The sequence below is a fragment of the Typopeltis vanoorti genome, chromosome 3 (genome assembly GCF_054136105.1).
Source record: "Typopeltis vanoorti isolate ZY-2024b chromosome 3, IOZ_Tvanoo_1.0, whole genome shotgun sequence".
Taxonomy (NCBI): Eukaryota; Metazoa; Arthropoda; class Arachnida; order Uropygi; family Thelyphonidae; genus Typopeltis; species Typopeltis vanoorti.
The window spans coordinates 155,919,882-155,940,040 of NC_143551.1; the positions used below are offsets into that span (position 1 = coordinate 155,919,882).

Here is a 20,159-nt window from a genome sequence, read left to right on the forward strand (position 1 = left end):
TATCCACCTTTGTACCCTGTCCACAGTTAATTTATCCCCTTCAAATCCTGGGGACCAAATCTGAGAACAATAGTCTAAGTGTGGTCTGATCAGAGACTTATACAACGGAATGATAACCCTTTTATCTCTGCAGGTCAATGTCCTTTCTCATTATTGCAGCAATCCTCTGTGTTACCTTCAGCACCTTTGCGATATGTCCCCTAAATTTCAGGTTTCTATCAATCATCAATCCCAGATCTCTTGTCTCCCCTACTTCCTGCTGTATAGCTCCTCCAGTAGGGTATGCAGTGTCTCCTCAATGTGTCCCAAACCTCAAGACCTCACATTTTGCTGCATTAAACCGACACCCCATTCATTTACCCATCTATCTAGCTTATTCAAATCCTCTTGTAGGGCTACCACATCTGCCCTATTACTAATAATCCTTCCCAGCTTCGCATCATCCGCAAACAACTGAATATTTCCTTGCAATCCACTGGCAATGTCATTGATATAAAGGTTAAACAATATAGGTCCCAGTACTGACACACCATGTTTCACTTATTTCAATAATTTTTGGTTTAATAAAATGGTCAATGAAACAATTTCATCTTCCTTATTTCTGATGCTCCTGGCATTCGTAAAAAAGCCACAACAGTTCACTTTTAGGTCTAGAACCATTCTTATCCATGCCACCTGCTGGATTTGATTTCCTCACACCAACCCATGCCAAACTGCTGTTATCACCATTTACCTTATATGTCTCTTCAGACTCAAATATCTCCCTTACATCCCATTCTCATGCTGCCCATCCTCATACAGACGTTCACTACTGCTTCCAATATCCATTCTCCTTATGCTGTGTGTCTCTCTCTCTGTCCACCATAACTCGCCCATTTTTCTGTTCATCTTGCAATCCTGTTCTCTCAAAATCAATTACACTGACAAGCATTTTTCTTGTCTGATCCACTGTTTCGATCTTTCGCATTACCTTTTATTTTCTCTGCTCTCTCAGATCACTCAAATATCTCCCTTAGCAACAGTCTCTCCAGTTGACTTTCACTCTTCTCAGTAACTGCTTGATATCTATTCTCACATTCGTCTTATGTCTGACCAAAACATTTGTCCCTACAACTGCTACTACTTCACTTGCTTGATCACTTCTCATATCCAAAGCATCAATTATCTTGCTCATTATTCTTCCTGGAAAACAGACCTTGTGGACCCTTTCATTCACCACACTCTTAATAGTCGAAACTCCACACATAACTAGTCTCAAGTCTGTCTCCTCTTTTTCTTTACTTTCCTTCATTCTGTCCTTTTGCACTCTTTTATTCCTACCTACCAAATATGTAATCTCACTCTACATATTCCTCCTCTCATTTCTGATTCTGATCAGTTTGCTCTTTAGATCTTGCAATTGCACTCTCTGTCACTCCTGCAACCTCACTCTCTCTCTCTCTCTCTCTCTCTCATTCTATCATTCCTTCCTTTCACTTCAGCACTCTTGCTCACTTTCATTTCCTCATTCCCACTTTCACTTCCACAGTCTTACTCGCTTTCTTTCCATAATTCATAGAGTTGTTTGCATCTGCAAGTATGCTATCCTTCATTCTGTAAGTGTGTTTCACAATGCAATGCAATCAATTTTGCCAGTCACTATAAAAAATAAGATGTAAGCTTTTTCAGTGCTGTTTCTCAATGGCTTGACACCTACTAAGTCTCTAATTATTGTGTTAATTTTTTTTTATCCATGAAGATGGTTAATGAACAGAATGTTTTGCCAGGATTTGTGAGTGCATTATCACTGAATATGTTTAAGGAGAAATGTGGCAGACACTGTGTAAATAATGATTAGTTTCAGCTTACTGTAATGATCCTAGGACATTGAAGAGACAACTGAATCAAAAAACTGTCTCAACTTATGAATATCATGACTACTGAAGGTACATCTGTGATGTTTCCATCCAGTTCTGCAATGTATTATCTGATATTCTTGCAGTTCTATTCATTATCATCTTCAAAACCCTTCTGTCCTCTACTTCCTACAGTATAGCCTTACTAATAATGAATACTGCTTGCTGTCTCTATCTCCAAGAGAAAATCCTTTTATTGCATCTATTTTCAAGAGAAAATCTATAAAATTCCTTATTTTCCTGCAAAGTCTTATTATTTCTCATTTTCTTCCGATTTCCCAATACCTGTCATCTCTCTCATTAAATTTATCTCCCTCATCAGTGTTCATTAATATATATATATATATATATATATATATATATATATATTTTTTTTTTTTTTTTTTTTTTTTGCAGAATAACAATGAGTGCTAAAATTATATAGAGTATCTGATGAGATTTTAAGTATTTTAAAGAAAACTCTCCTTACCTGCAAAACTCCATACATGCTTGGAAATGTACTTTCAGTCAGAAGAATATATATTGCGCCATTTATAGATGATATACCAGTTTGGTCAAGGTGTACATGGAAATAAACTGTTCCAATCATTAAGGCAAGAAACTATGGGAAAATATATTTACATAATAATTATATGCATACTTAAATATAACAGAAATTGAAAAAGATTATATATAGAAAAATATGGTATATTGTTGTACAGCTAATTTTCTTTTTACACTGCTTTTTTTACATGATTTCAAAATAACACAGTTTAGAAAACAAAAGCAATTCCTTTTTTTTTTTTTAAATTAAGGGGATATTAAATCCCACATTGTTTTAAAACCGAATAAGAAACTCAAAGATTGGAATCAGAGAGTTTCATGTCGAATATAGTAAACTATAAAAGTATCGGCGATTACTAGCATGAGCTAATGCAAGTAGTCCTAGTATGTAGTACAATCTCAGGCAACTCTCAGCAAAGGTGGTAAAGTTCTGATTGCCATTCTTGGTATTTTCCATAATGTAAAAACACATTTCCTAGGAAATGTATGCTGTTATTACATTCTGGTGGGAGGTCACTATCCAGACCAGTTTCAGCCTTATGAATAAGTAAAGCCATCTCTAAAAATTCGGACGATCCCTAGGCCACTCAATTGTGGGCAAAAGACCGTCCATCTCAGCATTGGCTCCACTCAGTGATGGCCTTCCACCCACCACCACCACCAAGCAGAACCACTCACATTCCAAAGAAAAGCATTCACCGACAAAGCCCCTCACCGGGCCGTGCCGGAAAACACTTTCCCCGAAGACTCAAATTGCTCCCTTAAGGCAAAAACCTTAAGAGAGCAAACTCATATTAGCAATCTCACTGGTTTCAGCCTTTTTTGAATGTAAAAGTGAAACGGGCTCTAAAAATAAGATGATCCCAAAAGATCACCTAACTCTGCATTGTTCCACTCAATGACAGGCTCACCCCGTCATCGAGAAGAACTTCTCAGTATTGGCTCTACCCAGTGGCAGGCTCACCCCACCACCAAGCAGAGTCATAATCTCAAAGGTGGCCCTACTCAGAGACAGGCAAAAAACCTATCCCCAAGCAGAGCCTCATGGAGTCCCCATCGAGCCCCCACTGGTTTCAGCCTTTTTTGAGGCTTCATCAGTGAGTAGCTAGACCAAATAGATACCAAAGGGTATAGCGAAAAGAACTTATATACTCTGCTATACGAGTTGTCAAAAAGGTGCAACCATTAAGTTGCTTAAATATAAAGAGCCAATAGGCTTCATTTCAGTGATATAAACATTATTTAAATTAAGGGGATATTAAATCCCACATTCTTTTAAAACCAAACTCAAAGATTAGAATCAGAGAGTTTCATGCTGAATATAGTAAACTATAAAAGTATCGGCGATTACTAGCGTGAGCTAATGCAAGTAGTCCTAGTACGTAGCGCAATCACAGACAACTCGCAGCAAAGGTGGTAAGCAATCGCCGATACTTTTATAGTTTACTATATTCGGCATGAAACTCTCTGATTCCAATCTTTGAGTTTCATAAGAAACTCAAAGATTGGAATATCCCCTTAATTTAATATCCCCTTAATTTAAATAATGTTTATATCGCCGAAATGAAGCCTATTGGCTCTTTATATTTAAGTAAAAAAAAAGCAATTCTATTTTTACACTATATTTTGATTTAGCATGGTTCAAATGGCTTATTTTTAAAATTTCTGTTTGAATTCAGTTCTGTTAAAAAGGTATTTTCATTATAATTATAATTTCCTAGTACAGTTCATATGTACTTAAACTTGAATTCTGGGACCCCCCCCCTTGATGTTTTAAATATCAGGGATTACTCTATGCTACAGAATGTAGACAAATGCCAAGTAGAATTTACATAGCGAAATCACAAAAAAAAAGTGTTGGTGGCTTTAAAGCAGCTAAGGATCGTGTGACTCTATTATTTTACCACTGCCATGCTTTTGGAGGCTTGAAATAACTTCAAAAGTTTCATGCTTTGTTTCCAAAGAAGGATTTTAGGATTATGTAAAAATAAAAACTAAAAATAAATAAATAAAATTCTAGCCTATCTACATAATGTACTATAGGAATCATATTATTATTAAAAAAATGAAATAAAATAATAATAATAATAATAAATTAAATTATAAATATAATTTATAAAATAAATTAATTCAAATCCTCCAAGGATTTCTTTCCTCCCAAGGCCCATTCTGGAGTGTACTGAATTCAATGCCCATGTATGTGCCATATACAGAGGAAAGAGGATGACGATTCCTTGAGTAAAGGATTTGTGCTCATATCAGGTATGAGCATGAAAGTTTGTTTACTCTCATACCTGGTATGAACATTTCTTTAAATTTGCACTCATATCAGCAGATTAATTCTTTCAAACTCATTGTTTCTTCTATTTGCAGCATAACAATAGAATTCTTTTCAGTACATGATACGAGCACTTCTTTAAATTTGCACTTGTGTCAGAACCTGGTATGAGCACATATTTAATTAAAGAGGCCTGCAAAATTCTAGTCAGTCACTAAACGCAATAATACTGATGAGCTAAAAATCTCAGGAATATGGATTGCATGTTTCAACCCACATAGCTTTTGTTCTAACCCACATAGCTTTTGTTCTAACAGGTCATAATAATAAGGACTGTAGAAATCTAGATACCTTACTCCAGCAATGTAATCATTAATTATTCTGGGTCCATTTTGATAATAACAAACTTCAGCCCTTATTTTAAATAATGATCAGCCCACCTCCACTAATGCTTTTGCATTTACCAGTATTTCTCTGGAGGTCTGGAGGTTTCACACATTAAATTGACATCCATTCGCTAAGGAGAATGGATGTCAATTTAATGTGGCAAAATGTAAGGTTATACATTTTGGGGTGAAAAGATTAGCAGCAGTTTACTACATTGGTGGAACTGTACTCCAGGAAATTGATGAGGCAAGAGATTTAGGTGTGTTGGTGGATAAGGAGTTGAAGTTTAGGGGGCACATTGTAAAAGTGGCCACATCAGCTTATCAAATCACTTGGTTGCTGAAGAATACTTTGATGAGCAGAGACCAGCATGTTATTATTCCTCTGTATCAAGCCTTGATAAGACCCCATCTCGACTACTGTGCCCAGATTTGGTCACAGTAGTCGAGACGTCACAGTAGTCACACTCCTCCGCATCGGAGGAGGTTGAGAGGATCCAGAGGTGAGTGACCAAGATGATAGCAGGTCTATGGAATGAACCTTATGAGAACAGGTTGAGGATTTGTGGGTTGCAGAAATTGGTTGATAGGTGGAGGAGGGGAGATATGATTGAGACATTCAAATTACTGAAGGGTTTTTATAAGATTAATCCAGAAGGTATTTTTGAGAACAGGGCTGGTGGTGGGAAGACTAGGGGAAATCCATGGAAGCTGGGCAAGAGTGTGGTTAGTAAGGGTGTTAGAGCTGGGTTCTTTACTTTTAGAGTGCTGAATGAGTGGAATAAGCTGCCAGAGTCTGTAGTGGGTGCTGTGACAGTGAATGAGTTTAAGGCAAGGTATGATAGATACCGTGTGAATGTCGAATAGTTGTGATGAACATGATTTGGGGCCTCCCTCGATGAGTCTCAGGACTCCCTGGAGTTGCCTGTAATAATAATAATAATAATAATAATAATTTTTCATTATAAGATAACATGAATGAATTTGATCTCTGGCCACATAAAACAGGTTTTGTTTTGTTTTATTTTATACCACAGGTCAGGATGGTAAAGATGACCAAATTAATGATATTTTGGCATGCTGTATCAATTGTAATGTAACTTGTTTCTTTTTAAGAATTATAAAATAAAGAATTATAAATATGTTAACACAAGAATATTTTAATATTTGCCAATATTTCAGTCTGAAACTAATAGACTATCCTCAGTAGCTTGATAGGAACAGTTTTTACAAGGTGGAATACAAACAATTGATCATTCAAAAGTAGAACGAGCTACGTGATGTTATATTGCTAAGCAATATAATTAAATATTAATTCACAGTTTCATATAACAATCTTAATTTATAAATTCAATTAAAGATAACATTAGACTAATGTGAGAATTAAAGATCTCAATTAAAAAAAAAAAATTAGTGTGTTTATCCTGATTAAACTTTCCCATATTTTTGACAAGGATATACAGTTATTTCGATTCAAGTTAGGGCATTGAAGTAAGACCTCAGCATTCTCTTTGAATAGGTATTCAAATTTATAGCGACATCTGTGTAGAAGGCGAGTCTTGGACCAGAGAATGTTGTGGCTTGTCCCTATCCCATGCTGTGCCATTCCAGTCTAATTGGATTTGTTGTGAAGAATGTATGATTGATGTTCTTGTATTATTTTTTCTATAGAGTGGCCAAAATATGACAGATTGCAGTTACAAGGAACTTGATATACACCAGGAAGAGACATAGTTGAGCGTTTATCTTTAGAAGAGGGGGAAATAGGTGGATATTTTGTTAATAGGGATATAAGAGGCTGTTAAATCATATTTCTTCAGAATTTTTGAAATTGGTTCTGAAATCCCAGAAATATATGGAATTGGAACTCGACGTATTGATTGTTTGTTGTTCTGGATTGGATTGTAGGAATCCAATATGATAAAGGTACGGAGATCAGCAACTAGACAAATGTTAATAGCAAGATCATGTTTAGCTGCTCTGAGTTGATTATGGATTAAAGCTAAGCTAGTGCTCCTGTAGATTTTTTGAGCCCTAGGAGATTTGATGGTTTCTTTTATCTTAGCGAAGTTAGGCATAATCTAATTATTGTGACATTTTTTCAGAAAATATAGTTTACCTACCTATTTTACCGGTTTTTTTTTGGTAAAGTTTTCCCCATGTAGGAACAGAATTCTATTCTTGAGAGACACTTGTGACATTAAATTAAGATTATAAACACATTAACACAAGAATATTTTAATCTTTGCCAAATATTTCTGTCTGAAACTAACAGACTATCCTCAGTGGCTTGATAGGAACAGTTTTTACAAGGTGGAATACAAACAACTGATCATTCAATGATCAGTTGTTTGTATTCCACCAAACAAACCAAAGTAGAATGAGCTGCATGATGTTACATTGCTAAGCATTAAAGAGAGGTAAATTTCATCAGAGTGATGAATAAATTATAGGTATTAATTCATAGTTTCATATAACAATCTTAATTTATAAATTCAATTAAATTTATTTATTTATTTAGCATATGGCTCACACATGAAAAGTTACATTACATTAATCCTTAATATATATGGACATAGTAATAGACATACGTAAATAAGAAGACATAATACAGTCATAAAAGAGACACTCAAGAATCAAGAATAGGCTACAACTGAATGTCTAGGTTGATTATCCAGTCGACTGCACTTGGTGTAGCATGGATGGAGTCTGACAGGTTTCCACTGTATGCACGTAGGACACATTCTGCTATAATATGATTAATTGCCTGGTGGGGTGATCCACAGTCACACCTGGGTGAGGCACTCATGCCCCATTTATAAAGGTGGTCTGCACATCTGCCATGGTTGGTGCGGATTCGGTTAAGGGCAGACCAAGTTTTCCGAGTTAGGTCAAAACCCGAAGTTATCTGTGTTGGGTCCACTAATTCATGGAAGATCCCTGTTGAAGTGTTACACCAGGACTCTTTCCACTTCTCCTTCATGTTGAAGCTTGTCTCTGCAAGACTTTTTGTTGTTAAGATTGGAGGGTGCCTTGACTTTAGCCTGTTTATTTCTAGGGGTGGGATGTCTTCATGGATTGGAAGATTTTGGATTTCCATGATTTTGCTGTATTCATGTAGAAGAAATTTGGATCTGCAGATGTATGGAGGTGGGATGTTGCTTAGCAGTGGGAGCCAGTAGGTTGGGGTTGATTTTACAGTTCCAGAAATAAGGTGCATGGTGGTGTTAAGCTGGGCATCAACCAAATACACATGGGTGCTGTTCAGCCATACGGGTGAGGTGTATTCAGCTGTAGAGAAAACGAGGCCAAGAGCAGTGCAGTGAAGCGTTGTTGCTGAGGCACCCCAAGTTGTTCCACATAGTTTTTGCAGTATATTGTTTCTTGTTTTTAGCTTGGATGCTGTGTTAATGAGATGTGGTTTAAAAGATATCTATCTAGAGTGACACCCAGATATTTCAGGAATCTGTTGTAGTGCAGAAGTTTGTGGTTGAAGTAGACCATGAGTTCTTTGTTAGCCTGGTTATTGCTCAGGTGGAAGCATGAAACTTGTGTTTTGCTAGGATTTGGGCATAATCTCCATTTGCTGAAGTATTCATCTAGGACTGCAAGGTCCTTTAATTAAAGATAACATTAGACTAATGTAAGAATTAAAGATCTCAATTTTAAAAAAAAAAAACTCCTAGATTTTATGGTCTACCTAAAATTCATAAGACAGACATTCCTCTCCGTCCTGTAGTTGACTGTATTGATTCACCTACTTATCGCATAGCCAAATATTTAGCGAAATTATTGAAATCACATATTCTTACATTAGTCTAATGTTATCTTTAATTGAATTTATAAATTAAGATTGTTATATGAAATTGTGAATTAATACCTATAATTTATTCATCACTCTCTTTAATGCTTAGCAATGTAACATCACACGGCTCGTTCTACTTTTGAATGATCAATTGTTTGTATTCCACCTTGTAAAAACTGTTCCTATCAAGCCACTGGGGATGGTCTATTAGTTTCAGACTGAAATATTTAGCAAACATTGAAATATTCTTGTGTTAATGTGTTTATAATTCTAAATTTAATGTCACAAGTGTCTCTCAAGAATAGAATTTTGTTTCTTTATATATATATATATGTGCTCCAGATAATGACCTTAATATGAAGGTGAAAATGTTGGGAGGTAGTAGTTTCAATAATTTTACCATATTAAATTTTATGTGAGAGATGAATTTCATTGCTCATTGTGAGACCACTTCCCTGCTTTACAAATTTTATTGGAGGCCTGAAGTGGCTTGATAAAGTTCCATGTTTGCTCTCTAGAGAAGGATTGCCAGACTGTGTAAAAAAATAACTTAAAAACACAAATATATATATATATATATATATATATATATATATATATATAATTGATAAAAATAGGAAATAAAATCCTTAACCTATCCATGCTAAAAATGTACTATAGGTTTGCAAATATCCTTTCATGAGTGGGAGCAACATAAAAAAAATTGAATGGTGATCATCATCTTACATTTTTTTAATGCAAGATGATGATCACCTTTCAGAAAGCATTCACTTTCTGAAATAATATCAGCAAGTTGTGTGTGATAGAGTAGTGTCTCAGGAAAGGAAGGTGACCAGTGGCATATTTGTGTTCTGTTCTTGAACCTCTGCTGTTTAACTTATTTTTTAATGATATTTCATGTGGATTGAATAGGTGCTGATTTCAATTCCCTTTAGGAATATTTGAATAGACTTTAGTTTGGACAAATGAACTGGGTTAAAGTTTTAATATTCATACATGTGAAGAGTTGCATGTTGTAATTTTCAGTTGTATTTTGGAATTCAAAGATATGATGCTGAGTGCTGTATTGATGGAAGTACTTTAGGAAGTGGATGAGATTCAGAATTTGGAAGTGATGACTGACAATAGACTGAAGTCCAGAGGCAAAATTGCCAGTGTTGCAAAGAGTATACATCACATTGCTGCTATGATAAGGGACACACTGATAAGTAGGGATAAATTTGAGCAGACCAAGAAAATCTCAAAGAGTTCTTTCATTATGTGACAAGTAAGAGGAAAAATTTATTTATTTATTTATGACCATCATCACCTTAATGAGTGATGATGGTCACAAGGAGACGGAAGCAGATAAAATAGTTGAGTTACTGAGTGACCACTTTGCAAGCATATATCTTCCTAATGAGATTACTGCTTTAACCTATGTGACAAACACTAATGTGGGAACAGAGATGGATGAATTGGAGTCCTTATATTGTAGAATCTCGATGTAAATACAGCTGTGGGATTAGATGAGATATCAGCTAGGGTTTTGCAAGAATATGCAAGAGAACTGGCAATGCCTTTGACTAAGCTGTTGAATTTAAGTCTCAGCTCTGGTAGAGTTCCAAGAGAGTGGAAAGAGGACAAAATTATTTCTTTGCATAAGGGAGGTTCTAAGACTATAGTAGCAAATTATAGATCAATCAGTATCTTAGGCATGGTGGTGAAAGTATTCAAAAAATTGGTAAAAAAGAGAATTCAAGAATGGGTAAATAAAAATACTGTATTATACTGTGTGAAGGTCAACATGGCTTTGTGAAGGTTGGTCATGCCTTAGTAATTTACTAACTTTTTATAATAGAGTAACAGCTGAGTTGAATGAAGGAAATGCATTCAACTCAGTTGAATTCAGAGTCTGATGGAGAGGAGGAAGAGAAGAAATATGATAGAGACATACAAGTTGGTAAGTGGTTGTTATAAGATCAATGGTGGAGAAGTTCTACAGAGAATAGTGGGAGATCAGGGGAGAACCAGAGGTCATCGCTGGAAACTGTATAAAGAGAGTGTGAGGAGGATAGTGAGAGACAGGTTTTTTTCGTGCAGAGTTGTGAATGATTGGAATGCCTTGCCTGAGAGTGTGGTGTCTGCAAGTTGTTTGAATGTGTTTAAGACACGGTATGATCAGATGTGTGTGTGTGTGTGTGATAAAAGGACCTCCCAGATGAGTTTTTGACAACATGAGGTCTTGGGGTAATAATAATAATAATAATAATAATAATAATAATAAATGGTTACATGATAATTTTGCTGGATCTTGCAAAGGCGTTTGACAGAATACCACATGAAACACTGTTATGCAAATTAGAACGAATGGGATGAATATGATACTGGTTAAGTTGCTAGATATCAAAAAGTGGTATATGAAGGGGCAGAATTGAGGAGAAAGCAGGTGACTAGTGGTGTGCCACAAGATTCAGTGCTGGGACCATTGTTGTTTAATTTATACATAAATGATATAGGAAATAACCTGAAAGGAAATTCAGTTGTTTACTGATGATGCAAAATTAGGTAAAGCAATAGTTAATCAAGGTGATGTGCAGAGCTTGCAGGACGATTTAAATAGGCTGTCAGTATGGGCAAAAGTTAATGGGTATCAGTGTAATATCGAGAAATGTAAAGTTATGAACTTTGGGATAAATAGATTACAAGCCATTTATCACATTGATGGCACTGTACTCCAAGAAATAGATGAAGTTAGAGATTTAGGGGGTGGTGGTAGACAGAGAGTTAAATTTTAGAGGACATATTGCTAAGGTAGCACATAAGATTACTTGTCTAGTGAAGAACACATGAACAAACAGAGATAAGAAAGTTGTAAAACCCACATCTGGATTACTGTGCTCAAATCTGGTCTCCTAGGTTTCTTGGGAATGTGGAAACAGTGAAGAGGATTCGGAAGCGAGTGACCAAGATGGTGAGTGGCCTGTGGAATGTGCCCTGTGAGGACAGATTGAAGGTGTGTGGATTGCAGAAGTTGGTTGATAGGAGAAAAAGAGGATAAACATTTAAGTTGCTTGCTTAAAGGATTATATAGGATAGATGCAGGGGAAATATTTCAGCATTTGGCCAGAGGGACCAGAACAAGGGGTCATTTATCCCAAAAGATGTGGTCAGTAGGGGGGTATGAAGACTAGTTTTGATTAGAGAGTGGTGAATGAATGGAATGGGTTGTCAGAGTTAGTTGTGAGTGCTTTGTCTGTTAATGGTTTCATGGAGTGGTATGATAGATTGGGTCCCCTGCAATGAGTCTTCAGACTCCATGGAGGTGCCGTGTAATAATAATAATAATGATAATAATAATAATAATTGTATAAAACATTGGTCAGTACTTTTATGACCAATGCTTTATACAATGGATATTCAAGGTAATATAAGGACTCCAGAATATTGGCCATGCAGACAGATTGAAGGCATATAGCTTGCAGAGTATTGGAAGAAATGGTGTGAGTTGGTTAAATTGGTTAAATCTCCTCACAAACTTAAATAACTTTAAGTTTGTGAGGAGATTTAACCAGATTAATACAAAGAGGATTATAAAAAGAGTAGAGGGTGAGAGGGGAAGAATGAGAGACAATTCCTGGAATTATATAAAGGTACTGGGGGATGAAAAGTTTGATAAACGACTAGAACAAAAATAATATTAAAGCAACTGATATAACCACACGAAAGAACATATCCTAAAACCCTTTAACTCCCATTTTCATCGAATTGTAATAATTTGTTCTTTTTCTTTTAGTATATATAAGAAGAGTTGCTTTAATATCATTTTTGTTCTGGGTGTTTAATAGAATTTTTAAGCCCCCCCTTCATATGTTGAAGAAGAGTGTGACAAGTGGAATAGTGGTGGGTGAGTAGAACACATTGCCAAAATGTGTTGTGAATGTGAGAAGCATAAATGAGTTCAAGGTTTAATATTATGGACAAATTGTTAAGTAGCCCTTCAGATATGAGTATGCCAACTCCATGGAAGTTAAAGATGCCAAGAAATTATATTCTTGGTTTCATCCTTTATCCAAGTGTAAGCAAAGAAAGTTTGAATGTGAAGCAACTTCAAAACTGGGCTACTTATATATGGAGGCTGATGACTTCACATCAGTTGCCTTAGTGTCCCATAATGCAATGCACATATTTTTGCGGGCGAAGGTTGGTCGAGCCTCTGCTACTAATGGCTCAGTTAAGTAAGTTTGAGCGCGGTTAGTAGTTGGAAGGGGACCAATCGTTCGATGCTGTCGGCACACTCTCCCTCGATGAGTCTTTGGACTCCCTGGAGGTGTCAAAATAATAATAATAATAATAAAATAATATATCCTTACAGACATGTAAAATGCTATGCATTAGGGGAAGGTCCACTACCCAGACTGATTTCGACCTTTACTGAGGTCTCATCAGTGGGAACCACACCCAGAATTGATACCAAGGTTGAAGTAATGCAGAAGTCATATTTCCATATACAAGCAGTCAAAAGGTGTCACCCCTTATTACTAAAATACTCTGGATTAGAGATTTCAAAGTTTTTTTCAGTTGGTTATAATAAAAATTAAAGATGCCAAGAAGTTATATTCTTGGTTTCATCCTTCATCCAAGTATAAGCATACAAAATTTGCACGTGAAGTCACTTCATGACTGGGCTACCTTTCGGACCATCAGAATTAAAAGTGCACATATCCTTATGGACATGTCTGTAAGGATATGTGCATTTCATTACGGGAAACTAAGGCAACTAACATGAACTCATCAGCCTCTATATATACAAGTAGCCCATTCATGAAGTTACTTCATGCACAAACTTGGTTCTTACACTTGGAAAAAGAATGAAATCAAGAATATCATTTCTTGGAATCTTTAATTTATGATGGTTATTTGAAAAGTTTGGCAAATTTCCAATAGATGGCTACACAATTCATTCATTCATTCACACCAGTGTCGGCACATATCATCTCTTTCATAACCCCCTGGCAAAATTTTAGTAAGGTATGATGTGCAGGTTTTGTTTGTTCTTGATCAAACATATAAAATGACTGTGTTCGCATTTTTCATAAAAATGGAGAAAAACGAATTTCATGCAGTGATAAAACACTTTTATTTCAAGAAGTGGGCGGCCGCACAGATCAAAGCCGAGTTAGATGCAGTTCGTGTGGACTCTGCACCAGCATTAAAGACTATTTATTTTTGGATAAATGAGTTTAAATGTGGTCATAAGTCCATCGAAGATGAAGTGCACTCCGGATGCACAACTGAGGTCACTATGAAGGAAATGATCGACAAAATTATTATTATTATTATTATTACCCCAAGACCTCATGGAGTCATAGACCCATCTGGGAGGTCCTTTTATCACACACACATCTCATCACACAGAGCCTTAAACACACTCAAACTCCTTGCAGACACCACACTCTCAGGCAAGGCATTCCAATCATTCACAACTCTGCACAAAAAAAAAAACCGCCTCTCACTCCCCTACTCACACCCTCTTTATACAGTTTCCAGGGATGACCTCTGGTTCTCCCCTGATCTCCCACTATTTTCTGTAGAACTTCTCCACCATTGATCTTATAACAAACCCCTTACCAACTTGTAGATCTCTATCATATCTCCTCTCTTCCTCCTGTCCAACAGACTCTGCAAATTACATCTTCTCAATCTTTCCTCATACTCAACATTCCAGAGGTCAGAAACTACCTTAGTCAGTCGCCTTTGGACCCTTTCCAACATCTCTTCATCCTTCTGAAAACCCGGTGACCAAATCTGGGCACAACAGTCCATGTGTGGCCTAATCAAAGCCTTATACAACGTAACAAGAATCTCCCTACTTCTACACGTCAGTGTCCTCCGCATCTTTCCCAGAAGCCTTTGTGTTGTCTTCACAATTTTGGCAATGTGTCCCCAAAATTTTAAATCCTTATCCACTATCACCCCCAGATCTCTTATTTCCTCTACTGCCAACAATATATTCTCACCAAGCATAAATTCTGCATCCCATCTTTGTTTTCCAAATTTTAAACCCTTATATTTTGCAACACTGAACCCTATCCGCATTTCCGTGACCAATCACTCAATTTATTCAAGTCTTCTTGCAAGGCCACAACATCTTCACTACTCTTTATGGTTCATCCCAACTTTGCATCATCTGCAAAGAACTGAATATCTCCATCGAAATCTTTGCCAATATCATTAATATACAAGTTAAACAGTAATATCCCTAAAACAGACCCCTGAGGCACTCCACTAGTGACTTTCCTTTTCCTGGATATCGCACCCCCCATACACAACTTGTTGATACCTATCAGATAGCCAGTCTCCAATCCAATGCACTAATCTAATATCCAACCCCATCTGCTGTAGTTTGAACGTCAACTTATCATGAGCTACTCTATGAAAGACTTTTGCGAAATCCAAGTATATTGCTGTGTATCCTTCTCCTGTGTTCAAGGAACCAGTCACTTTATTGTAATAAGTAAGTAGATTACTAAAACATGACCTCCCTTTAGCAAATCCATGCTGTCCATCAAAGATTATACCATTGTTGTCTACCCAACTCTGGATCCTAGTTCTCACAAGCTTCTCCAACAACTTAACCACAACACCTGACACAGAGATAGGCCTATAGTTTCATGCTAGAGTTCGATCACCTCCTTTATGAAGTAGCACAATCTTGCCCTCCTTCCACTCTTTAGGAACTTGACACAGCCCACAGCCTTATTTACATCTAGTTTACTCAATTCCCCAAACATCTCTTGCTCAGTTACAGTCAGTCTCTCCTCCCCGTCAACAACTGCTCTCAACCTCTCCGTGAAGTCACATTCACAAGATTGAAAGATCTTGATGAACTGCTCATTAAGCATCTCCACCACACACTGCTACAGATGTCTTTATACCATTTTCTCCAATCAATGTCATCATTTCATAATCATTCTTTCTTTTACTGGCTACATATCGAAAGAACTCCCTAGGATTCTTTTTGTCTTCATTAGCTAATTGCTGTTCATACCTCTCTTTAGGTACTCTCACCAACTGAGTCATCCTCCTTGCCAGGTCTTTGTAGATCTCATGAAATTGGTAATTTCCACTTCTCTTATGCTGCCTCCACAATGCCCTTTATCTCTGTATCGCATGCTTAATCTCTTTATTCATACATCTAACACCTACCTTATTTAACCTTCTCACCCTTGGAATACATTCAGATATTGCACTACTAAATAGTTTTTGAAAATCCCCCAGGCTGCATTGATCTCTTTTCCAGCTAACTCCTCATTGCATGCTACACCCTCAAGCTGTTTCCTGAGCTCTTCGTAATCACCCCCCCAACTTGTAGTTTCACACATACCCTTTTCTCACAGTGGTCCTCGTACTGCTGGCAACTACCCAGGTAATTACCTCATGGTCACTCTCACCAATTGGTGGATGAATTGACACCTCATTTACAATTACATCCTCTGATAAGATGACCAAATCCATGACCCTCAATCCTCGTGTGCCCTCTGTTACATACTGTCTGAGGTAGTTATCCCTCAAAAACTCAAGAAACTCATTTTCTTTACTTCCAGTTGCTATCTCATCATTCCAGTTTATATTGCCATAATTAAAATTGCCCATAATGATCACCTTTTTCGTATTTACTTATCTAATTTGATTGTACATTTCATTATCACCACCATCCACGTTACCTGGTCTATAACAACATCCCACAAAGTATTTGATTCCATTCCCCTCTATGTCACACCATACTGCCTCAAAGCCACTGGCACTATTTCCATCTTGCATCTCTACTTTATATGGACATAACTCTTTCTCTATCATCAATAGCACTCCTCCTCCCTTTACACCCCTTCTGTCTTCATGAAACACATCATACCCTTCCATCTCTATTCCTCTTAGGATGTCATCCTCTTCCAACCATGTCTCACTTATTCCAACAATCTTTGGATGAAAAGATGCAATTAGTGCACCCATTTCATCTGCCCAGTTTCTTATACTTCTAGCATTTGTATACAAACACAACAGCTCATTTCTGGATCTCCAGCTAGTTCCACTGATACTACCACTCACTTGATGTGATCTCTCCATGCTAGACTGCGGCCATTTCCCTTTCTGCTTCTTCATTTTAGAACCCTTTTCAACTCCAACTGTTTCCTCTTGATCCCTCATCATCCGATTCCTTTCCTGCCTACACATGCTCTCACCTCCTCTTGGAGCATCCACCTTTCTCATGCTGTGCACCCCTGTCCACCCTGAGCCTCCCTGTTTCCCTGCTCCTCTTGCACATCCATTCTCTCATTTTCTGTACTCATACCACTCACTTCCCTATTCATATCCACTTCTTCAATCTCTCCTGTTTTATTCTCCTGCTCTTTCACATCACTCCCCTCTCGATTTGATTTATTCTCTCTATTCATTTCTCTACCTTCCAGCAGCAGTCTCTCCAAGCGATTCACACCATAACCACTCAAATGCCATCCATCACTCCCATACAGCTCACTTCGTCCCTCAAACTCATTCCACACATTAACAAACTGTACTCCCATCTCCTCACACATTTCAGCCAGCATATCATTCATAATCCTTGCTCTCCACCTCATTTCACCACAGTCATACCTAGGCAACACACTGACTACCCTTCCTGTCACACTATTTTCTTTTATCCTTCCAAGCAGCCTCCTGATATCCATTTTGACACGCTCTTAGTCCTCTCTCAAATGATTTATACTTATTAATATTATTAATTCTTTTGTTCGTTCCCACCTCATATCCAATGCCTCAATCACTTTACTCATTTTACCGCCTGGAAAACATACTTTGTGCATTCTATCCTCTAGCACACCTTTAATAATAGTCACCATACAACGCCACTCACTCATCTTTCGTTAACTCTTTCATGCCATTATGATTTATTTTAATAGTTTTGAAATGAATTTTCTTAATTTCATTCCGCATCCATTTCATTTCTTGCCTCATCCAATCCAATTCAACTTCTGAATCTCACGACACATTCTCTCTATCATTAAATCTTTCTAACTTTCTAACTCTCAATCCCCTCTTCTCACTTTCACTCTCAATCCCCTCTTCTCACTTTCACTCTCATTCATCCTTTTTTGTTTCAGTACTTTCGGTCCAACATATGTCCAACTTTTGCAATCCTTCTTCTCACTTTCACTTTCATTTATCTTCCTTTGTTTCTGTACTTTGGGTCTAATATGCATCCAACTTTCACCATCATTCATTCTTTTTTCGCTATCATTCATTCATTCCAATTTTTTCACTTTTGATTTCTGCGTCACGCCATTTCTAGTTTCATTCATTCTCTCAATTTCGTTTCCTTCCCCCAATCTCACCTCATTTTCGTCCCTTTTAACATCCATTACGGTTTTCAAATCGCTCTTTTTTTTTTTTTTAACATTTTTTTGGCTTTTTTCTCACCATCCTTCTCTTTCAAATGTGCACAGATGTTTCCCGTGACATTCTCATTACTAACACTTTCTTTCATCAGTTTCATATTTGCATTCATCAGTTCCTCATTCAGGTCACACTTGGTATTGTTATGGAAGACCACCAAATGAAAGTGCATGAGATTGCTGAAATTGTAGGCATCTCAACTGAATGGGTATAATATCATGCACGAAAAATTGCACATGATAAAGCTGTGTGCGCAATCGGTGCCACAATTGTTGACTGTCAATCAAAAATGCATGCAAAAAGACTAATCTATAATTTCATTCAATCTTTAATTGAAATGTCTTTTTTGCATGCAAAAAGACATTTCATTGCAGTGTTTGGGGATGTTTAATTGCAATTTGCAAGATTTTTTGCATTGATTCCTGACTGTAGGCAAAACTTGGATCCACCACTGAACACATGAGTACAAGCAGCAGTCAAAACAGTGGACGATACCTGGTGAAAGAGCACCAAAAAACAGCAAATATTATTTTCTCAGCTGGGAAGGTGATGGACATTGTTTTTTGGGATTCCCAAGGAATTATCATCACGACTATTTGGAAAATTGTAAGACAATACCAGAGTCTATTATGTGTCATTGTTGGACCTTTTAAAAGAAGAACTCAGGAAAAAACAGCCAAGATTGGTGCACAAAAATTTCTCTTTCATCAAGACAATGCACCGTCCCACACGTTGCCCGTTGTAATGGCAAAATTGCACGAATTGAGATTCGAATTGGTTCCACATACACCGTATTCTCTGATCTTCGCCCCATGTGACTTCTTCTTCTTCCCAAACTTAAAAATTTGGCTCGGTAGGAAAAAATCTTTTTTGAACGAGAATGTCATCAACGCTGTCAATAACTATTTTGTCACAATTTGACAAATCCTACTTTTAAGATGGGATGAAAAAATTGGAAACTCAGTGGACCAAATGTGTAGACCTCAATCGAGACTATGTTGAGAAATAAAGGTGATTTTTCCACAAAAATGTGTTTAACTTATTTTTTTACCAAACTTTTCAAACAACCCTCATGAAAACATGGCAATGTAATAATAATAATGTTTTTAAGGAATATGCATGGAAGTTGTCTAAGCCTTTGATTAGGTTATGTAATGAAAGTTTTACATTATTATTATTATTATTATTATTATTATTATTAACATTTGACCTCCACGGAGTCAGAGATTATATATTTAGCTTAATCCTTTATCGAAGTGTAAGCAAACAAAGTTTCAGGCACAAACTTTGTTTGCTTACACTTGGATAAAGGATTAAACTAAATATATAATTTTATTATTATTATTATTATTATTATTATTCAGGCCTCCAAGGAGTCAAAAGACTCATCGAGGGAGGTCCTTCCTAAGACATAAAGTCTGTCAAGACTCATCGAGGGGAGGTCACCCCCTGAGAAACACAAAGTCTATCATACCACTCTTTAAACTCACTGACTGTTCTTGCTCCCACCACTCCATCAGGCAGTGCAATCCACGGCTCAACCACCCTCCACACAAAGAAACCACTCCTTACCCTCTTGCTCACAGTTTCCTTTCGTAACTTCCAGGGATGGCCTCTTGTCATCACTCCTTCCCGCTGATCAGCCAAGCGAAAGAACTCCCCAGTGTCAACCCTGTAACCACCTCTCAACAGTTTAAAAGTCTCAATCATATCACCTCTCCTTCTTCTTTCCACCAAACTCTGCAGTCCACATTCTCTCAGCCGATCCTCATAACTATCCTTGTACAGTCCTGAAACCATCTTTGTCATCCGTCTTTGTA

General features: G+C 37.0%; 1 protein-coding gene across 1 annotated transcript in view; it reads right to left on the bottom strand.

Annotated features, from left to right (window-relative positions):
* Window positions 1-20,159, bottom strand: part of LOC150108685 (protein scarlet-like) — a 243,350-nt gene that overhangs the window by 170,028 nt on the left and 53,163 nt on the right. The window contains exon 4 of the mRNA XM_090390507.1: window positions 2,365-2,496. Within this exon, the coding sequence (XP_090246633.1) occupies window positions 2,365-2,496 (132 nt within the window). The remainder of the gene's footprint in view (window positions 1-2,364; window positions 2,497-20,159) is intronic.